Source organism: Rhipicephalus microplus, chromosome 3 (assembly GCF_043290135.1).
Source record: "Rhipicephalus microplus isolate Deutch F79 chromosome 3, USDA_Rmic, whole genome shotgun sequence".
Lineage (NCBI taxonomy): Eukaryota > Metazoa > Arthropoda > Arachnida > Ixodida > Ixodidae > Rhipicephalus > Rhipicephalus microplus.
The window spans coordinates 159,322,783-159,338,971 of record NC_134702.1 but is presented as its reverse complement, the minus strand read 5'-3'; the positions used below and the strand labels follow the sequence as shown (position 1 = coordinate 159,338,971).

Genomic DNA, 16,189 nt, shown 5'->3' with positions numbered 1-16,189 from the left:
TCTCGCCCCAGGCGTTATTTCGGTGGTGACCCCCGCCGGGCGATAGATGGCATTGTGTTCGCTTTGAGTACCACTGTTGGTAGAGTGGTAGCGCCGGCGGTGGCCCCTGGCGGAAGGCAGGCCTTGGTGGCGGGCGAGCGTTGAGCGAGTCTCTTCTGCGCGTGGCGGCTGCCACGAACGGTTGTCTGTGGCGTGGGTCTCCGGTGCTCGGCACCGCAGGCTTCGCGCCGGGGTCCCACGTGGAAAGTCAGGCGTTGGCGACGCCGCCTTGGGTATGTGTTAGTGTGTTGGGTGTGTTAGTGTGTGTTTATTATGTTATTGTGTGTTTAGTATGTCACTGCGTTATGTTGTTTGTATGGTAGCGTGTTAATTGAAATTGGTGTATCATTCGGCGGACGATATCGTCGTCTAAATTAGTTAATAAAGGTATGTATGTTGTGTGCTTTCTACCGACCGCGTCGACTGTGTCCGTTCACTCTGTGAGCGTGGCATGACGAGGCGCGCGTTCGTCTCGCGGAGACCCCACAAGATGGCTGCTGTATCCTCAGCTGTCTCATGCAACACCACCTCAACGCTGCACCTACCCAGGATGCTGTCACGTGGGTGGGACAGTGAACAACCAAGCAAGCAGTCAAGCCAGTAAAAATTGATTTAATTATAGGGCAGACTTCTGCATCACAAATGAATCTACAGTGGACTCCCATTAAATGAAACTCGCTTAAACGGAAAAGCCGAATAAAAGAAACTATCTCTGCAATTTGGTTGGTCTCCTATATATTTAATGACAAAAAGTTGCGGGCAATCGAAACATTTTTTTTTCCCTTACATCGGTTAAATGAAACTAAAACAGACAAAATCCATGAACGGCGGAAGTGGCCACGGCAGCCTAGCAACCACAAAACAAATGCCAAAGCTAGCCTAGTCATGCCAATCCAGCGATCGCACATGGCTGCGCACGCCGAGCAGCAAACGATTAATCTCGTTTTCATCTTTTTTGTTTCTATCTCGTCGTGAACTTGAGATGAAAACAAACAAAAAAAAACAGCATCCCAATGCACTTTTGCTCACAACGAAAGTGAAAATCATTCAAGAATTTGACCGCAATGACCTATCGGAGACAGAAATTGTGCAGAACAGTTCAATATTCCCAAGTCCACACTGTTAAGGACAGTCAAGAACAAACTGAAAATTGAAGAAGCTGCAAAGCTTGGGAACTTCGACAAAGACAGAATGCAGATGAGAACGACGACGGAGAAAGAAATCTACGATGCTCTTTTTCTCTGATTCGAGCATGTGCGCAGTGCGAACTTCCCAATAAGCAGCCCCATTTTCGAAGAGAAGGGCAAAGAGATTACTCGCATGGGGATCGAGCACTTGCGCGTGAGCGATGGCTGTCTGAGCCGTTTTAAGAGATATCTGTAAGCAATATTAGCAACATTTTTCTTTCTAATCAACTATATAAATATTGTATACTTTAAAATGTTTTTCTTCAGTCAGCCACAGTTGGTGCTTTTGAAATCGAGTCATATTTCATTCATTTTGTGAGCCTAGCTTAAATGAAACTTCTCATAAATGAAACAAATTTTCTTGTCCTTTCAAGTTTCGTTTAAGAGGAGTCTACTTATTACAGTACCAACAAGTAATACTTGCAATACAATGACAGCAGCAAGCACGGTCGTCGGTAGCTGACAATCTCATTGCCAGTGAAATGCTTGACCTTTTATACATGTGTCACTGTACACTTCAGCTTTATCACTAATGCTCGTGCGAATTCCACAATGCACACAGCTTTTATTGTTATGCAGAAGGTAGACAACACTTGAGAACACCCAATACATTTTAAGCTTGGCTTAAGCCGACTGATGGCGCACGTAACAGTTTCTGTCACTAAAACACAGTCACACTTTCATTTAGAAACAAATGTGTGTGCCGATACTGTGAACCCATCTGAAACCCTTGGCAATGAAGGCATTGATAAAAGCAGCATTTAGCGTGCCCCTCACCTTGTCCGTGCTGTGCCTAGTCGTTGCCTCTCTGGCCTCGGCTGAGGCCTTCTTGAGGTCAGCCTCGAGGACACGCATCACGTTTTGAAGGTCACTGTACTGCTTGCGCAGCTGGCTCACTTCCATGGCTTGTGCTTGAGATTGCGCATTGGACCGTGATGCAAGTTCCTTCCGTGCCAGTGACAGGGCCGTCTCGGCCTCTGAGAGGCGCTCGCCTAGAGAGGCCTTCTCTCTTTGCAGTTGGTCAATCTGTAACATCAGAAACCACAGAAAGAGCACGTTTTTCGACTGGTAGATGAGATTGACTGTGTTACAGAGAAGCAGAACCTGTAAGACGTGTCATGGACGGCTCCAGAATAATAATTAAATTGTAGGACTTCTTAACTTGCGGAGCATGGCACAAGACCAATTTTTCATTCTATCCACATAAGAACAAGGGCCCTGCTACCAGGTATCGTACCCACAACCAAAACGAAGGTTACTGAAATATGAGTAAACTCCATTGCCACAAGCAATATTATGCATTTGAGCAATTAAACCTTTACTCAATATAACAAAGCATTTCAGCTGCAACAGCTATTCAGCATGTCAATTCATGTAGTGACAGGTGTGTCACACAGATCTCAATAGAAAAGGGACAAGCAAGCAAGACACATGGCGCTAGACTGCAAATCTAATAAAAAGGTGATGAACTGGAGCACCTTGGTTCTTTAATGAGCTTTCCAGTGTAAATCCTACTCGTTTGCTACCTCAATTACAGCATTTTATTCCTTTTTGTGGTTGTATGTAGCAACCTTTAAAGCTCAGGCTTTGAGTGTGCACGCACACTCATTTTTAATAAGTTTCTACCATATTTTGGTTGTGCTTAAGCTAACACCATCAAAAAAGAAAACTATAGTCGAACACAACTCAAGAAGTCTGCAGAGGCCACCACCCAACAACCAAAGAGCGGTAGCCAATCTTCTGCGACTAGAGAAATTGTCCCACTCATGCACACGGAAAGGTCCTCAGAATGTAGGCTCACAGGCCATGTGGTACATGACATCAGTCAAGAAAGTGCGTCCATTTGTGCATGGATTGTATGTACCGCCTTTGAGGAGGAAACCGACCTTTAAAGTTGTCTCCCACTATAGTGACATACTTATCAAACGAAATCAGCATACCACCGGGCGCCCTAGCACACGCTCCTTAATGATGGGGCGCCCCAGTGCAATTTGTCAAAGATGGCACAGCCGACAACCTCCCTCACCTGTGCAGTCTTTGCCACCTGCTCGGTGCGGATGAGTTTGAAGTTGTTTTCGAGCCGTGCCAAGTTCTCAGTCAGGGTGCCCAGTGACTCGCTGACAACCCGCTTGTCCTGGTTGGCCGCAGCCAGGGCCACTTCGAGGGCTGCCTTCTGGTTGCGCAGTTCTGTGGCTCGCTCCTCACTAGCCGCCAGTTCTGTCTGCAGCCGCCGAACTTTCTGCACGCCTTCCTGCAGCAGCTCGTCCTGGTTACGCCGACCGAGTTCACTGTCGCTCAACCGCAGTCGCAGTCGCTGGACTTCCGTCACCAACTCGGTGCGCTCCCGCTCCAAAGCCGTCAGGGCTGTAGACCGCTCGGATAGGCTCGACTCGGTCGAACGCAGCTGCTCTTCCAACTCGGCCACACGTAACTTGCTAGACAGGTCGCTTGCCTCGGATACAGGCTTTAAAGAGGCCAAGAACACATTACATACTGAGTGGCAATAATATTGTCCTAGGCATTGCAAAAGCAATCATAGTAGAGTTGAACACAGGTGTACGGAATTATTTGCTGTCTCGAACAGTTGTAACATCCCTTTGAAAATCCCAGTAAGACACATCGCTTGTTACTAGGCATATATTGAACTCTATTCCATATCCACACACATCCGCTTTTAGTGTTTTTAATGCTGGACATCCCTGTAAGTTACCTTCTCTTAAAGGCAAATGTGATTACTTTTTGATTGATTGATATGTGGAATTTAACGTCCCAAAACCACGATATGATTATGAGAGATGCTGTAGTGGAGGGCTCCGTAAATTTTGACCACCTGGGGCTCTTTAACCTGCACCCAAATCTGGGCCCACGGGCCTACAGCATTTCTGCCTCCATCGGAAATGCAGCCGCCACAGCTGGGATTTGATCCCACGACCTGCATGTCAGCGGCAGAGTACGTTAGGCACTAGACCACCGCAGCGTGGCAAGATCACTCTTTGTATCACTGCATACATCAACGCTGAAAAACCGGCACTGTTCTAGAATATGTTGTCAAATGGGCCACTAAAGATCAGAAAGGCATGGAGCAAGGTATGGAGTTCAAACAAGCAATGAGCCTGTCTCTAAAGATGGTTCGAGTAGCAATAATTTCGTTTTAACAACATCATGCTGTATTTGCTTTCGTGTAGCAAGTTTCACCGCATCGTACAAATGCGTTTCGGTGAAGAAAACCATAAGTGGAGGCAACAAACTGCCATACAGTGACGCATATTAGTACCTGTTTTCATTCTTTGATAAAAGCAGGGCTACCACACTTTTTCAAGATTACAAAAGGCCCCCTGGTTAAATACATGCCTTTCGCAAAAAGGTGGGCATGAAAAATAAATAAAAAGTCAACTTTTATGCCTTTGAACAACCTTGCAGAAACCCATACCAATTTGAAACCAGTTTGAAGTCTCTTACAACTCCAGAAAATGCCGAGCATTCACACAATCTTCAGATAGGCTTTACAATTATTGATATATTAAATTATTTTATGATCACCACCAAGTTAAACAGACCTGCCTTCTATTGTACCGAGCTTGAACTGCAATGCCAATTACAAAAAACTGTATCACCTGTTGAGGCTGTGCTTCAGCGGCCTCGCGAGACAGAATGGCCTCCCTTTCGAGCAGGTCGGCTTCGATGTCCTCGAGCCTCTTCATGAGGCTTTCTTTATCACGTACAGAGCGATGCCGGGCCTCCATCAGCTCCTGAGTCAAGCGCGCGTTCTCAGCTTTGAGCATCTCTGCCGTGCCTTCTAGCGCAATCTTCTCGGCCTGGGTGGCCACGTGCTCCTTGTGCAGCTGATTCCTGCCCTGTTGACTCTCGTGGAGCTGGTCACGGAACCAGTCCTTGGACTTCTCGATCACCTGCGGCCAGTTCCAAAATTTTTGGGCTGACATACACGCAGCAGCGAGAACAGTGGAGAGTTCAAAGTTCGTCCGCTACTATTTGCAGAACAATTAATTACTGAAGAAGTGAGCGCAAGCGGCTGGGATGGTGGCACCATTTAGTGGCACAGGGCTCAACTAAGCAAATACAAATTTGTTATTGGATTAACAGAAAGTTGTTTACTTGGTTGCTGGTGAACTCTGGAAATGTATTAATGAGAAAGCATGAAGGCATTAATTTTGCGGAAATTTCGTGTTGGTCCTGACCGCGGCGGTTGGTGTCTTTGGTTTTCAGCAAAAAGGCAGCATTGGCCATAAGCGAAATTTCAAGGTTGATGCAAATAAAAATAGGAGCCAGAGGGCATTTGCACTTTGGCTTTCCTTGCAGCACACTTTACGTCTCCAATAGGAAACATAGACAGGCTGGCGCTTGGGAAGGCGATAGAGAGAGAGTGTGTGCCTACAACCACACACGTGCAGATATTGCTGTCACATTGAACCCTTCAAAGACTATGTTATCGGGTTCCCAAATTTTTCTTATGCCGATGCTACTGTGTACACTGGAACTCTAGACACACTAGAACTCTCTATATAGAATGTCTGCAACAAGAAAATCTTGTTAGTGATTTATCTGCAGCACAGATGAAGTAACGCTTTCAATGGTGGTGAGGATACCTCATTCATTTCTGCAATGATAGCCATCACTACCTGACTGCTGTAGGGAGACGGCAGACACATTCCCTCTATCCTACCAGTCTACCGTATCAACGTGTAGCTGCACACCACAAAGTGTGCTAGAAACTGCACAGAAATGTAAGCAAATCAGAAAATCGAGTATGTTTATACAACTTGACTATGCTGAATTGCAGCTCAAGAGAACGTTTTCTTACACTAAAGTTTTGAATGCTGCAAAATGCTAAGAGATGGTGCACCATGTTCCCATCTCCTTTGCTGTATTTTGAAATAAAGACGTTTATTCTACCTCTCTTGTCTCTGCAACCCCTTGATGCATGCTTATTCGAGGCACAGGGCAATGAGAACACATGTATGCACTCTCAAAGAAAGAAATCAACAAGGCAACACTGGAATGGTGCTCCAATAATACAGTGTTCCCAGAAGGACAAGCTTCTTTGAGTCAGGGCTTGGCTAGTGCAAATAGTGAATTTCAGGCTCGAAGCGAATAGTGATTTTGGTCGAATTTAAGTATCAGATACAAAAAGAAAGGTGCAGGGGGTGGGGGGGGGGGCAATTTGCCGTGATCTAACAAGCCTGCACTATACTTTCCTGTATTTTTCATTGAAAGAAGGCTTCATTAAATGCAATTTTATTGGTTTAAAGGAAGTGGGAACAACTTTAAATGGCAGCAGGATTTGACTTTGGTAGAAGGCAAGTGATAACCCGGTAAATATGTTACGTTTTAAAATTTACTACACTTAGAGCACATGAGTCGGCATAAGAAGCTTTTAAACTGGCCCTGCAATACTTTTTGAGCATGGTCAGAAAACGCTGCCGATCGGTAGTAGAGGCTCCCGAAAACATGCAAGCCAAATAATATAGCACAGCACGTGGTCTGGAATTCACAATAAATTATCAAAGTCAGCTCAAAATTGCTTTTTCTTCTCTCAACAAATGACGAAAGACGCTCAAAAATCACTCGTAGAAAGCCCATCAACCAGCCATTGGCCGATTATAACATGGCGCGCTTAGTCGTTACAAAGATCGCCGCGGGAGGCCGCGACTTGTCACGCAATCAACCTGAAAAAGCCACGCATTCAACGAAAAAAAGAAAAAAAAAGCTTGAGGTCACGAGGCGTGGATGACGTATTTTTATTGCCCCTGCCATCCCTCCCTGCTTAGCTTCCAGTGCTTTCATCGAGACGAGAGAAGGTAGAATGTCATTGCAGCAAGCGACAAATCTTTGTAACTCCTCTCGTACTGGGTGTATTTTCGAAATTTTCACGGCGTTGAATTCGTAAGGTAATAAGCTCTTCCAGTGAATTCATTCCATGGTTACTTGAAAAAGTATTTCAAGGCCCCTTTAAAAAATGATTAATCAATGTGAGGGTAATTTGTTCATTTAACTTTGAAGTGAGGCTTCGTGGCAGTGCAAATTTCTCCTGGTACAAATGTTTCCACGGCTTAGCACCTCTTTGCTGCAGTAAAACTACCTTCACAGGAGGTTACATGCGCCCCAATAAACACCCATTCGTCCATTACAAATACTTTAAAATTTTAAATAACTTAAATTCAAATCAAAGCAAATTTAAATACTGTAATATTCATTCCACAAGCCTAGTCATGACAAACTTTATAGCTTGATTAATTCACTTTTCTATATGCAAGCTCCATGCTGGACTTCGTGCATCAAGGTATTCGGTCCAAAATTTTGACAGCAATTATCACACAGTAAAGATCTTGTGCAATAATGTACCAGCTAGCCCAAACCTTCATTTTAGTTAGCCCCTTTTACTACTGTGTCTCATGCACTGGATATGAAGAGTTCCCCAGATGCGAAGTGTTCAATTGGTCACTCTGTGTAATAAATACTCAGCATACATTTGTCTGCTCCACTACATCCACCCAACGCCGTTGTAGTTGCAATTATATTTGCACTATGTATTGAGGATAAATTACGGAGCAAACAAATGTGACCACTGCCCAAATGCTCACTTTTATCGCTTTTTTTTATTTGGCACCATATTTTTGCATTTAAGCCAGCAAACAATCTAAGCCTCCTTTCACAGTTTGTTTCTTTTGATTATGGTCAGAGTAGAGGATTTCAGGCACTAACCTGAAGTTGATTGCGGAGGCTCGCGTTCTCAGTTTCCAGCTGGGCCCGGGCACACACAGCTGACTGGCTTTCCACATGCATCTCAGCAATCTTCTTTTTGAGTCCCTCGATGGCTCCGCAACGCGACTCCAGGTCCACCTTCAACTCTTCCACAGCGACCTTCAGCTCACGGTTCTCATTTGACAGCACTGCAGCCTCGTCGTGCAGGAACCCTGTCTCAGATTCTTTGGAGTGGATCAGGCTGTCATAGTCGCCCACCACACGTCCATAGCGCACTGACTCCATCTTGAGTGTCTGCAGCTCCTGGCGCAAGCTAGCTTCCCGTTGCACAGCCGCGTCTTTCTCCTCCGCGAGCTTTTGGCAGCGGGCCTCAGCGGCTGCGGCACGCGTCTTCAGTTCTGACTTGGCCTGGACCAGCCGGCCAAGCTCTCCCTGGAGCATGTCCAGCTCGCCCTCAAGATGGACTTTCTCCTTCAGAATCGCAAAGTGATCCGTCTCCTCCGTTTCGACGCCAACGTGAGCCACAACGCAGCCAGTTGCCGACAGCTGCTCGGTTTGCGTGCCGGCCGCCATTTTCTCTCGGGCGGTGAGGACGCCGAACTGGGAAGTCCGCGGCACCATCATAGACTTAAGCATCCTGATTTCGTCATCGACGTCGCTGACCCACGACAGGTTGGACTCTGTCTCGGAGCACATGGAGGCCGAGTCGAAGTTATCTGCGTCGAAGCCAGCCTCCTCGGAGGGTCGCCTCCAGTTGTGCACGGAAGGAAGCTCCCTCCGGGTGATTGTGCATTGGTTGCGGAGGAGGGGGCTAGGCTTGGTGGACCCGTTCTGGGAAGACTGCACTTGACTTCCGGTGGTGGCTTGACTGCTCAGGATGGTGCGTAGCCAGGATGTGCGCTCATCAACAGAGGCTACAATGCTCTCTGGGGGATATTCGACCAACTCCTGGTAAATTGCTTTGGTCGGCACAGATGGCTTCAGAGGCACACCTGCAAGCACATTGTAAGCAAGGTCTTGAGCTTGAATGCCGTGTAAACTTATGTGGTTTATTAGGGTGACAAATAAATGAGCTCAGCATAATATTCTGTGCATCATGCATTGAAAAAGATTCACCTTAGACAAGACCAGCCACAGGTCACCATGATAAGCTTGAAAAATGATACAGCATACAACTTGAACACCAATGAATTCTTTCCAGCAGCACATTATAAAGGGACAACAAAGTTACGCAGGTGATGCTGACAAACAACAAAACAGTAATAAAAAATGCAACTGCAACAACCAACACTGCCATATTCACCTTGACATCACGTTACGTATCATGATGTTTAGAGATCAAATGTAGACATGTAACCCTGCATATTAGATGATAAAAAGCATGCAAACCACTGGTACAGGCTACAAATAGATTAATGACTCACATGGCTTCCTCAGTTTATGCTGCTCTGCTGTGGAGTCTTCAGTCAAGTGAAATTGTTAAAAGCCCATCGTTAAGATACCCAGTGAAGAAATTTTGTGCAGGGAAAGAACTGTTCCTGTGAGAGCTTATGACCAACATCAAAGGATATCGAAACCTGATTGACAAAACGAGACAGAGAGGACATGAATGCTTACTACAGCAATTTACTATGGCGTTTTTTATATGAGTTTAGAAATTGATACAAACAAACACAACTGGCTAATAGAAAAGCTGAAATGAACTGTCGTCCATACCGGTTCGTTTTGAATTTCCAATATTTACAATGCGCAGCACTATGAGTTATGGAAAAGAAGCAATTGCACACAAAGTACACAACTCCATGCACTGCTAGAACAAAGACAAAAATAAAGAATGTGCCTTCTTATTGCTTTGCTTGTGCAGGGCTATGCGAGTTACTTAGATCTTACTGACGAGGCAGCCACAAGATTTGGGTCTTCTTTCCTTGTTAGTCTGGTATTTATGAAGTGCACCTCGTGAAGGGAATAAAGAAAACGAGCTGAACCTTTAGCAACAGCCACATGGCCACCAGCAAAGACCAACACATGCACTAAACGTGTGCCCCAAGAGCTTCATGGGGCTTGATAATAACCCTGTCACACGAGCCAACCTAAAAGTTCACTTGGAGGAAGCAAACGTCACCCTTAGTGTCACTCGCACAATATCACGCGGGAACGTTTCCCCAAACTACCTGTGCCGCAACGAAGGGTCTAGCCTCGGAAGCTGCATAAGAATATGCTTAAGGTTCCTCTGGAACGTCTATTTCGGTAATTTCACTTAGAAAAATTTTAAAAACTTCGAGAAGTAGTGTGAAAACATTCTATATTATTTGCACTCAAAACATATTATTCACACAGCTCTACTTTTTACCAATGGTGGACTGCTGGACAGAGAGGGCATCGGCTGCCTGGGCCATGCACTTGAGCGGTGAACGAGGCGCCACTGAGCTGGCCGCAGCGGCCTGCGCTCGGCGTGGCGAATGAACCAGCGTGTGCTTCTCTATGCACTCAGCCACCTGGGTGCACAGTGTCGGATTCTCAGTCGCCACATACTCCGCCACCTGAAAATGTTGAATGAATGAATATAATGGATATAATTATTGCAAATACAAACTAATCAAATACAGAAAGAAGCTCGAAAGCAAACCAAGGAATTACTATTTCATGATAGATTATTTTTTCTGTGGAGCGTTGCCATAAAAGAAGTTGCCACAACGCTCCACACAAGGTATTCACAGGGACAGGTGCATTTAAACATCAAAGGAAAACGTGCATGCTGTTTTCACACATTGTTTAGGAGGGGGCACAAGGATGATTAGGTGGGCAGATGAGATTAAGAATTCTGGGAGGCAACTGGACCACAACAAACACACATTAGAGAAGCATGAGACAAGCCTTTGCCTTGCAGTGGTCATGGCAATCAGGCTGATGATGATGACAATGATTACAGCAAGGATTGAGGCAAGCACATCATTATGATGAAGAGACAAGATGAGCAAACGCAAAGAGAAGTGTAAACACACCCAGTAGGAGGGTGGATGCAGGGCTGAAGTGTGGAATTCCTTCAGTAGTGAGCTCAGATGGGAGCATCGCAATGTAATTCTGTGCAGCGACAACTTAAAAACGCAGCATGCATTCTATCTCGCAAGTGCGTAATCAGCGGCACTTCCAAAGGGCTAGTCACTACGTGGGCTCTTGGACTGTGTGCTTGACATGATAGCTCGCAATATCTCAAACAAGCGAAAAGCAACATAATGCCTCTGACCACCTCCGTTTACAGTTAAACATTTCGGCCCTCTGAAACCCAGTTGTTCTCAGTTATCGAGCAATGGGTGTTCCCGTTCTCCTGCACTTGTGTGACACACTGGTCATTAATTTAATTTGCAAAGAAACCCTTACTGCACTATATAGGCCCAATAAGATTGCACATTCAGATTTGAATAGCTGCTTAATCCATTGCCACCGCAATAAGTACTTAGTTTCTTGTGACTTCTTTCATAAAATTGATAAAAGATGCCAAAATATTTTTAGTTTAACACTCATTAGGAGTCCCCTTTCCCATTTGAGTCGTTGCAATATCAATAGTTCAGTTGACGTAATGCTGTTTTTGCCTATATATTGTCTTTTTTTTTTCACAACCTTGAGTTGGGACACACATGGCAAGAGCAAATGTCAATATATAAAGATCACTATTTGTTGAAATGAAAGCAATGCTCGTTTTTGTTCTCCTCACAGTAACACGTTGAGAGGAACTCACAGTGGTGCCAGCTACAAAGTGCTACATTATGCCATGTCTGTCTAAAAAATTCAACCAAAAAAACTGAATTGTTCCTCGCAGCTTTAGTACTAAACTAAAGCTCCGAGCATGACCCCTTACGGTATTTCAAGCAAATTAAAAAAAAATTTACATTACGATACTGCCAGAAACAACTCGATTCCTGCATTAAAAGTGGCATCCACTGTAACTTTAGCCACCTGAATGAGCTAGCGCTGTTCTACATGATCCAATATTCTATGAAATATTATGCCATTGGATATTCCCATTAGCTCACGTGTCAGCTAGTACACAAGGGCCGTAATTCAGGCTAGTCGGTTGTTCACCATCACAAAAGCAGCACATCAATCACAGATGAACACAAAAAAGCATACGAGGGCTCGCATGTCTTTTTCTGTTCATGGTGTCCACTGTTCTTTTTTTTTTACCATTAGGTATGAGTAGTTGAAGTTTTCAAAGAGTTCAAGAGCAAGAAATACTAATTTACGAGCAATTGTGATCAAGAGTTTCAAGTTCTAGCAGGTGAGTTGTAGTTGCACCCTAACTTGGATAAGACAAGCCAAAGACTAGAAATTCAATATGGTTACTAACACATTTTTAAGGCACCTAAATTATTTGCAGATCGGTACCTACGGCACCTTCACTATTTATTCAGTGAAGATATATGATGGTGACTGCAATTCTAAGAGGTGTAAGGACATGGCTCGGCTTCTTGCAAGATTGTCTCTGAGCTTTCAAAGAGCTGTAAAGCAGCTACAAATGGATTCATGTCGACTAAACACTAGACTGTAAATTTGGTAGTTTGCACTCGCTGACTAAGAGCACTGGTGAGGCCTTACCTTGGAGGTCCAAGGTAATAATATCTGGGGTTTCATATGGCATAACCACGATATAATGAGGGATACCATAGTGAAGGGATCTGGAAATTTGGGCGATCTTGTGTTCTTTAAAATGCGCTGAGATTGCACAGCACACAGGCCTCTAGCAGTTTGCCTCCATTGAAACGTGACTGCCACGGCTGGGGCCGAACCCGCACACTTTTCAGTTTCACAGATAAGCACCGTAACAGCTACCCCACCGCACCAGACAAGAGGTCCAAGGTAGGTGTGGTGAAGGGAAGCAAGCCTGTATGAGAAGCTAGTTGCGACCAGACTGACTCGATGCAAATCCCCCACAACCGTTTTCTTTCAAATAATTCAAGAGTGGTTATCGAACACTTCTACTGTGCTTCAAAACATGCAAGAGCATGCCGTTAGTAGTGCAAGTGCCCACCCGCGGAGAGATGTTTGGATAGACCGGGTCATCGGGTGCAGCTGCTGGCCGTTGCTCGGTTCCATTGGTGGCCATGCCTGCGGCACCTGTCGGGGGCCCAGGTGGTGCCTGGGCCTCACCCGCCGGACTTCCCACCGAGCTGACCACGCTGGAACGTCGGCTCTGCTCAGACTCGGCTGGGACGGACGAAATAAGCGGAGACACGATTGCAGGGACAGAAGAGAGTGAGAGGAGAGGGTGAGGAGATAAAAAGCCGAAAAAGCCCGTGTTAGTTCATGGTCCCCAAAACATAAGCACGAATTCATGCACCATTACTGTAAGCAAGGCAGGAACTATAACGAGATGTTTTCTGCTTTTCCAACAACAATCAAACCACGATAACACCATGCTAGGTGCCTTGCTTTTTGTCACAATCACCAAGTGATACGCCAGATCGATGGTACATGAAAATTATGAACCTTACACGACCTGGTGAGATCTAAGAGCCATTTAAATCAGAAATACTGAACACAGAACCATTTGGGTCCAATGCTGCAGAATTATTTTAACTAGTACATAAAATGAGTAATGGTTAGTGCCTGCAACTGGAGACACTACATGCCTTCAGAATACCTACTTTATTGAGAGTGAAAACAGCGTGGGAAGATGGGACAATGGAATGAAGCACATATGCACAGCACCAGCTCACCCCATCCTTGATTGATTTGCCATTACGCTCAAACCTCAACATAACGAACTCAGATATAAGGAAATATTTGTTATAACGAAGTAAATGAAGCATAGTCTGGCAATATATACAGTGCTAGTAATATACCTTTATAATGAATTTATGAATACTACAAGAAACTTTTGTGTAAGATACAACTTTGTTATAATGAGATTTGAGAGTATTACCACGTGCCAAGGCATTAACACATATATTTTCTGGCTAACTTCCATAAGGTTCAGGACCTATGAGATGCGACAGTTTCTCTACTTCACCAGCAGCACATTCCCGACAGCTGTCATTCATAATAAGCAAATCTTTTCAATTACACCAACAGAGTACTCTCTGACCAGACTAATGACACACAAAAAAAGTTTACACAAGTAACACATGATCTTGATGAAAAAGGAACAAACCATTAGGACAGTCATCCTTATGTAATGATTTTCATAGGTGACGATAATTATTTGATACACAGTCTACAAACATTACCTATTTACAATGTTAGCAGTTAAAGTACATAAATCGCTCTTTGGCAGACCCAAATTTAAAAGAATGTGAAGCTGTGAACAGCAGTTCTCAAATGTATAAAAACAGTTTTAGAAACTTGTTCGAAGCAGAAGCTCAATTTTGATTGGCCCTGAGAATCGCCGACCTGTACACTGGCTATCCATTCAAAGTGTAGAAGACAGATATCTGGTATACAGAGGTTTTTTTTTGTTGATTTCCATGTAACTATTTATTACTGCTATTAGAATGAGTGCGAAAATTCAAGGTTTCAGGTATCTAATAGCTACAGCTTGTACTACAGCAAAAGACACTAAAGCTCTGCAGGACTTCTTTCATACTTCCAACCAAAGTTCCGAAGTTAGAAAGCTGCAAGAACATGTACGATATATTAAAAAAAACTACAGTAGAAACAACCTCAATCAATTTGGATGAGGAACCTGCTGTGAACAAGAAAACTTTGGCGACAGGCAAGGTGTTTCTGTCCTGCCTACAAGCAGGCAATGTTAAAAACTAGAGATAACTGTTACACTAAAGAATGAGAGGTTATCATTTATTGTTAAAGATTTATTTGTTGATGATCCACAGCAAACAAATCAGACATTAGTTTCACAAAGCTTGGTGTAACAAAAATAAAATATTCAATTATAAAATAGGATTTATAGATTCAAAGATTGACCAATTTATTTGAAAGTGTGTGGCATGGAATGAAAATATGGCATTTACTGCGAAGATCAGTCAAAACAGAGTGAATTTAGCGAAACAATGTTTTGTTTATCCAGTCCCATGTAGCACGCAGCTATGATAAAAGCAAGGGCAAAAGCAAACTAAAACAAGAGCAAAAAGTAAGCATAGATTTTGATAGTTCTGCTGATACACAGTATTAGATGCAATTATTCTAACTGAAAACAAGTGTTCTGCACTGCACCAGCATGGCCTTCTGTCACAGAACGAGCGCTCAAAAAGGGGGCGCCGCCAAATTCTCGCGACGAAACGCCGGAGTGACGCCGCGAGGTCAAAAAAAAGAAAAAAAGAAGAAAACAAGCTCCCCCCCCCCCCCCCCCCCCCCCCCCCGGGAGCGCGACTCTCTCCCCTCGGAAGCGTGGCTTCGCCGACGAACCTCCTCACCCCACATCGGCGGCCGAGCAAGCCCTCGAAATTTCTAGATGGAAAGGGGCGTGTTATGCCGGGTTGAGTCATCTGTCGGGGACGGCCCACGTACAGTCTCGCGCTTTCTTCCCAGCCTTCGCTGCGTATCGCGCCGACGAAATGACGAGAACCTTCTGGAATCTAGCGCGGAAGGTATTTAATCGAGCAGCCGAGACGAGAGAGCAGGAGAAGACGGAAGTTAGCGCCAGAGCGCGTAGGGATTCCGCCGTGTAGTCGGCGAAGGTTTTGTCCGTAGAGACAAAGCAGTAGAAGAAGATGATTTCCACCTGAGGGGTGACGACTCGAGCTACAGGCAAGAGTGTGTGTTTACCGCTATCGAGCGAAGACGCGTGGCAACAGCTGCGTGTGCGAAGCCGACGTGTTTCCGGCGAAGAAGTTTGAAGCTTGGAGAGTGGCCAATTGAAGACGCGAGGTTTCCTGGAAGAGAAACTTCGGTGAGGTTTCCTGGAAGAGAAACTTCGGCGAGGTTTCCTGGAAGAGAAACTTCAGCGGCAGCGGAACGACAACAACGCTGGACTTTGAGTGAGTGATTCTCGGAAGAGTATCATCCAGACTTTTGTCCCAAGAACTTCGGACTGAATAAGTTTTCGAACTCTTTAGTCTTTAAGTGTCTTGGTTGTTCGATGCATGCGACTGCATTGTAGAGCGTATTGTTGTCTGTGTCCGTTGTTTCGAGTGTGGCTGATTGTACTGTGTAGTACGTTGTTTGATTGGTGACATATTGTATGCAACTATTGTGGAGTGTGCATTCTTGTGTATTGTTTTCGATCTGCCATTATTGAGAATATAATTTTGTTTGTTTATCAACTCTCGGCTCTGACTTGTTCTTTGGGC

At 44.7% G+C, this 16,189-nt stretch overlaps 1 protein-coding gene across 2 annotated transcripts in view; it reads right to left on the bottom strand.

Annotated features, from left to right (window-relative positions):
- The window catches only part of LOC119169955 (uncharacterized), a 51,460-nt gene that overhangs the window by 22,260 nt on the left and 13,011 nt on the right, over positions 1 to 16,189 (bottom strand). For both annotated transcript variants that reach the window (XM_075890381.1, XM_037420957.2), the window contains exons 3-8: positions 12,973 to 13,148; positions 10,297 to 10,486; positions 7,947 to 8,938; positions 4,841 to 5,134; positions 3,253 to 3,690; positions 2,004 to 2,252 (exon numbers count right to left, since the gene is read on the bottom strand). In XM_075890381.1, coding sequence (XP_075746496.1) covers positions 2,004 to 2,252; positions 3,253 to 3,690; positions 4,841 to 5,134; positions 7,947 to 8,938; positions 10,297 to 10,486; positions 12,973 to 13,148 — 2,339 coding nt within the window. The remainder of the gene's footprint in view (positions 1 to 2,003; positions 2,253 to 3,252; positions 3,691 to 4,840; positions 5,135 to 7,946; positions 8,939 to 10,296; positions 10,487 to 12,972; positions 13,149 to 16,189) is intronic.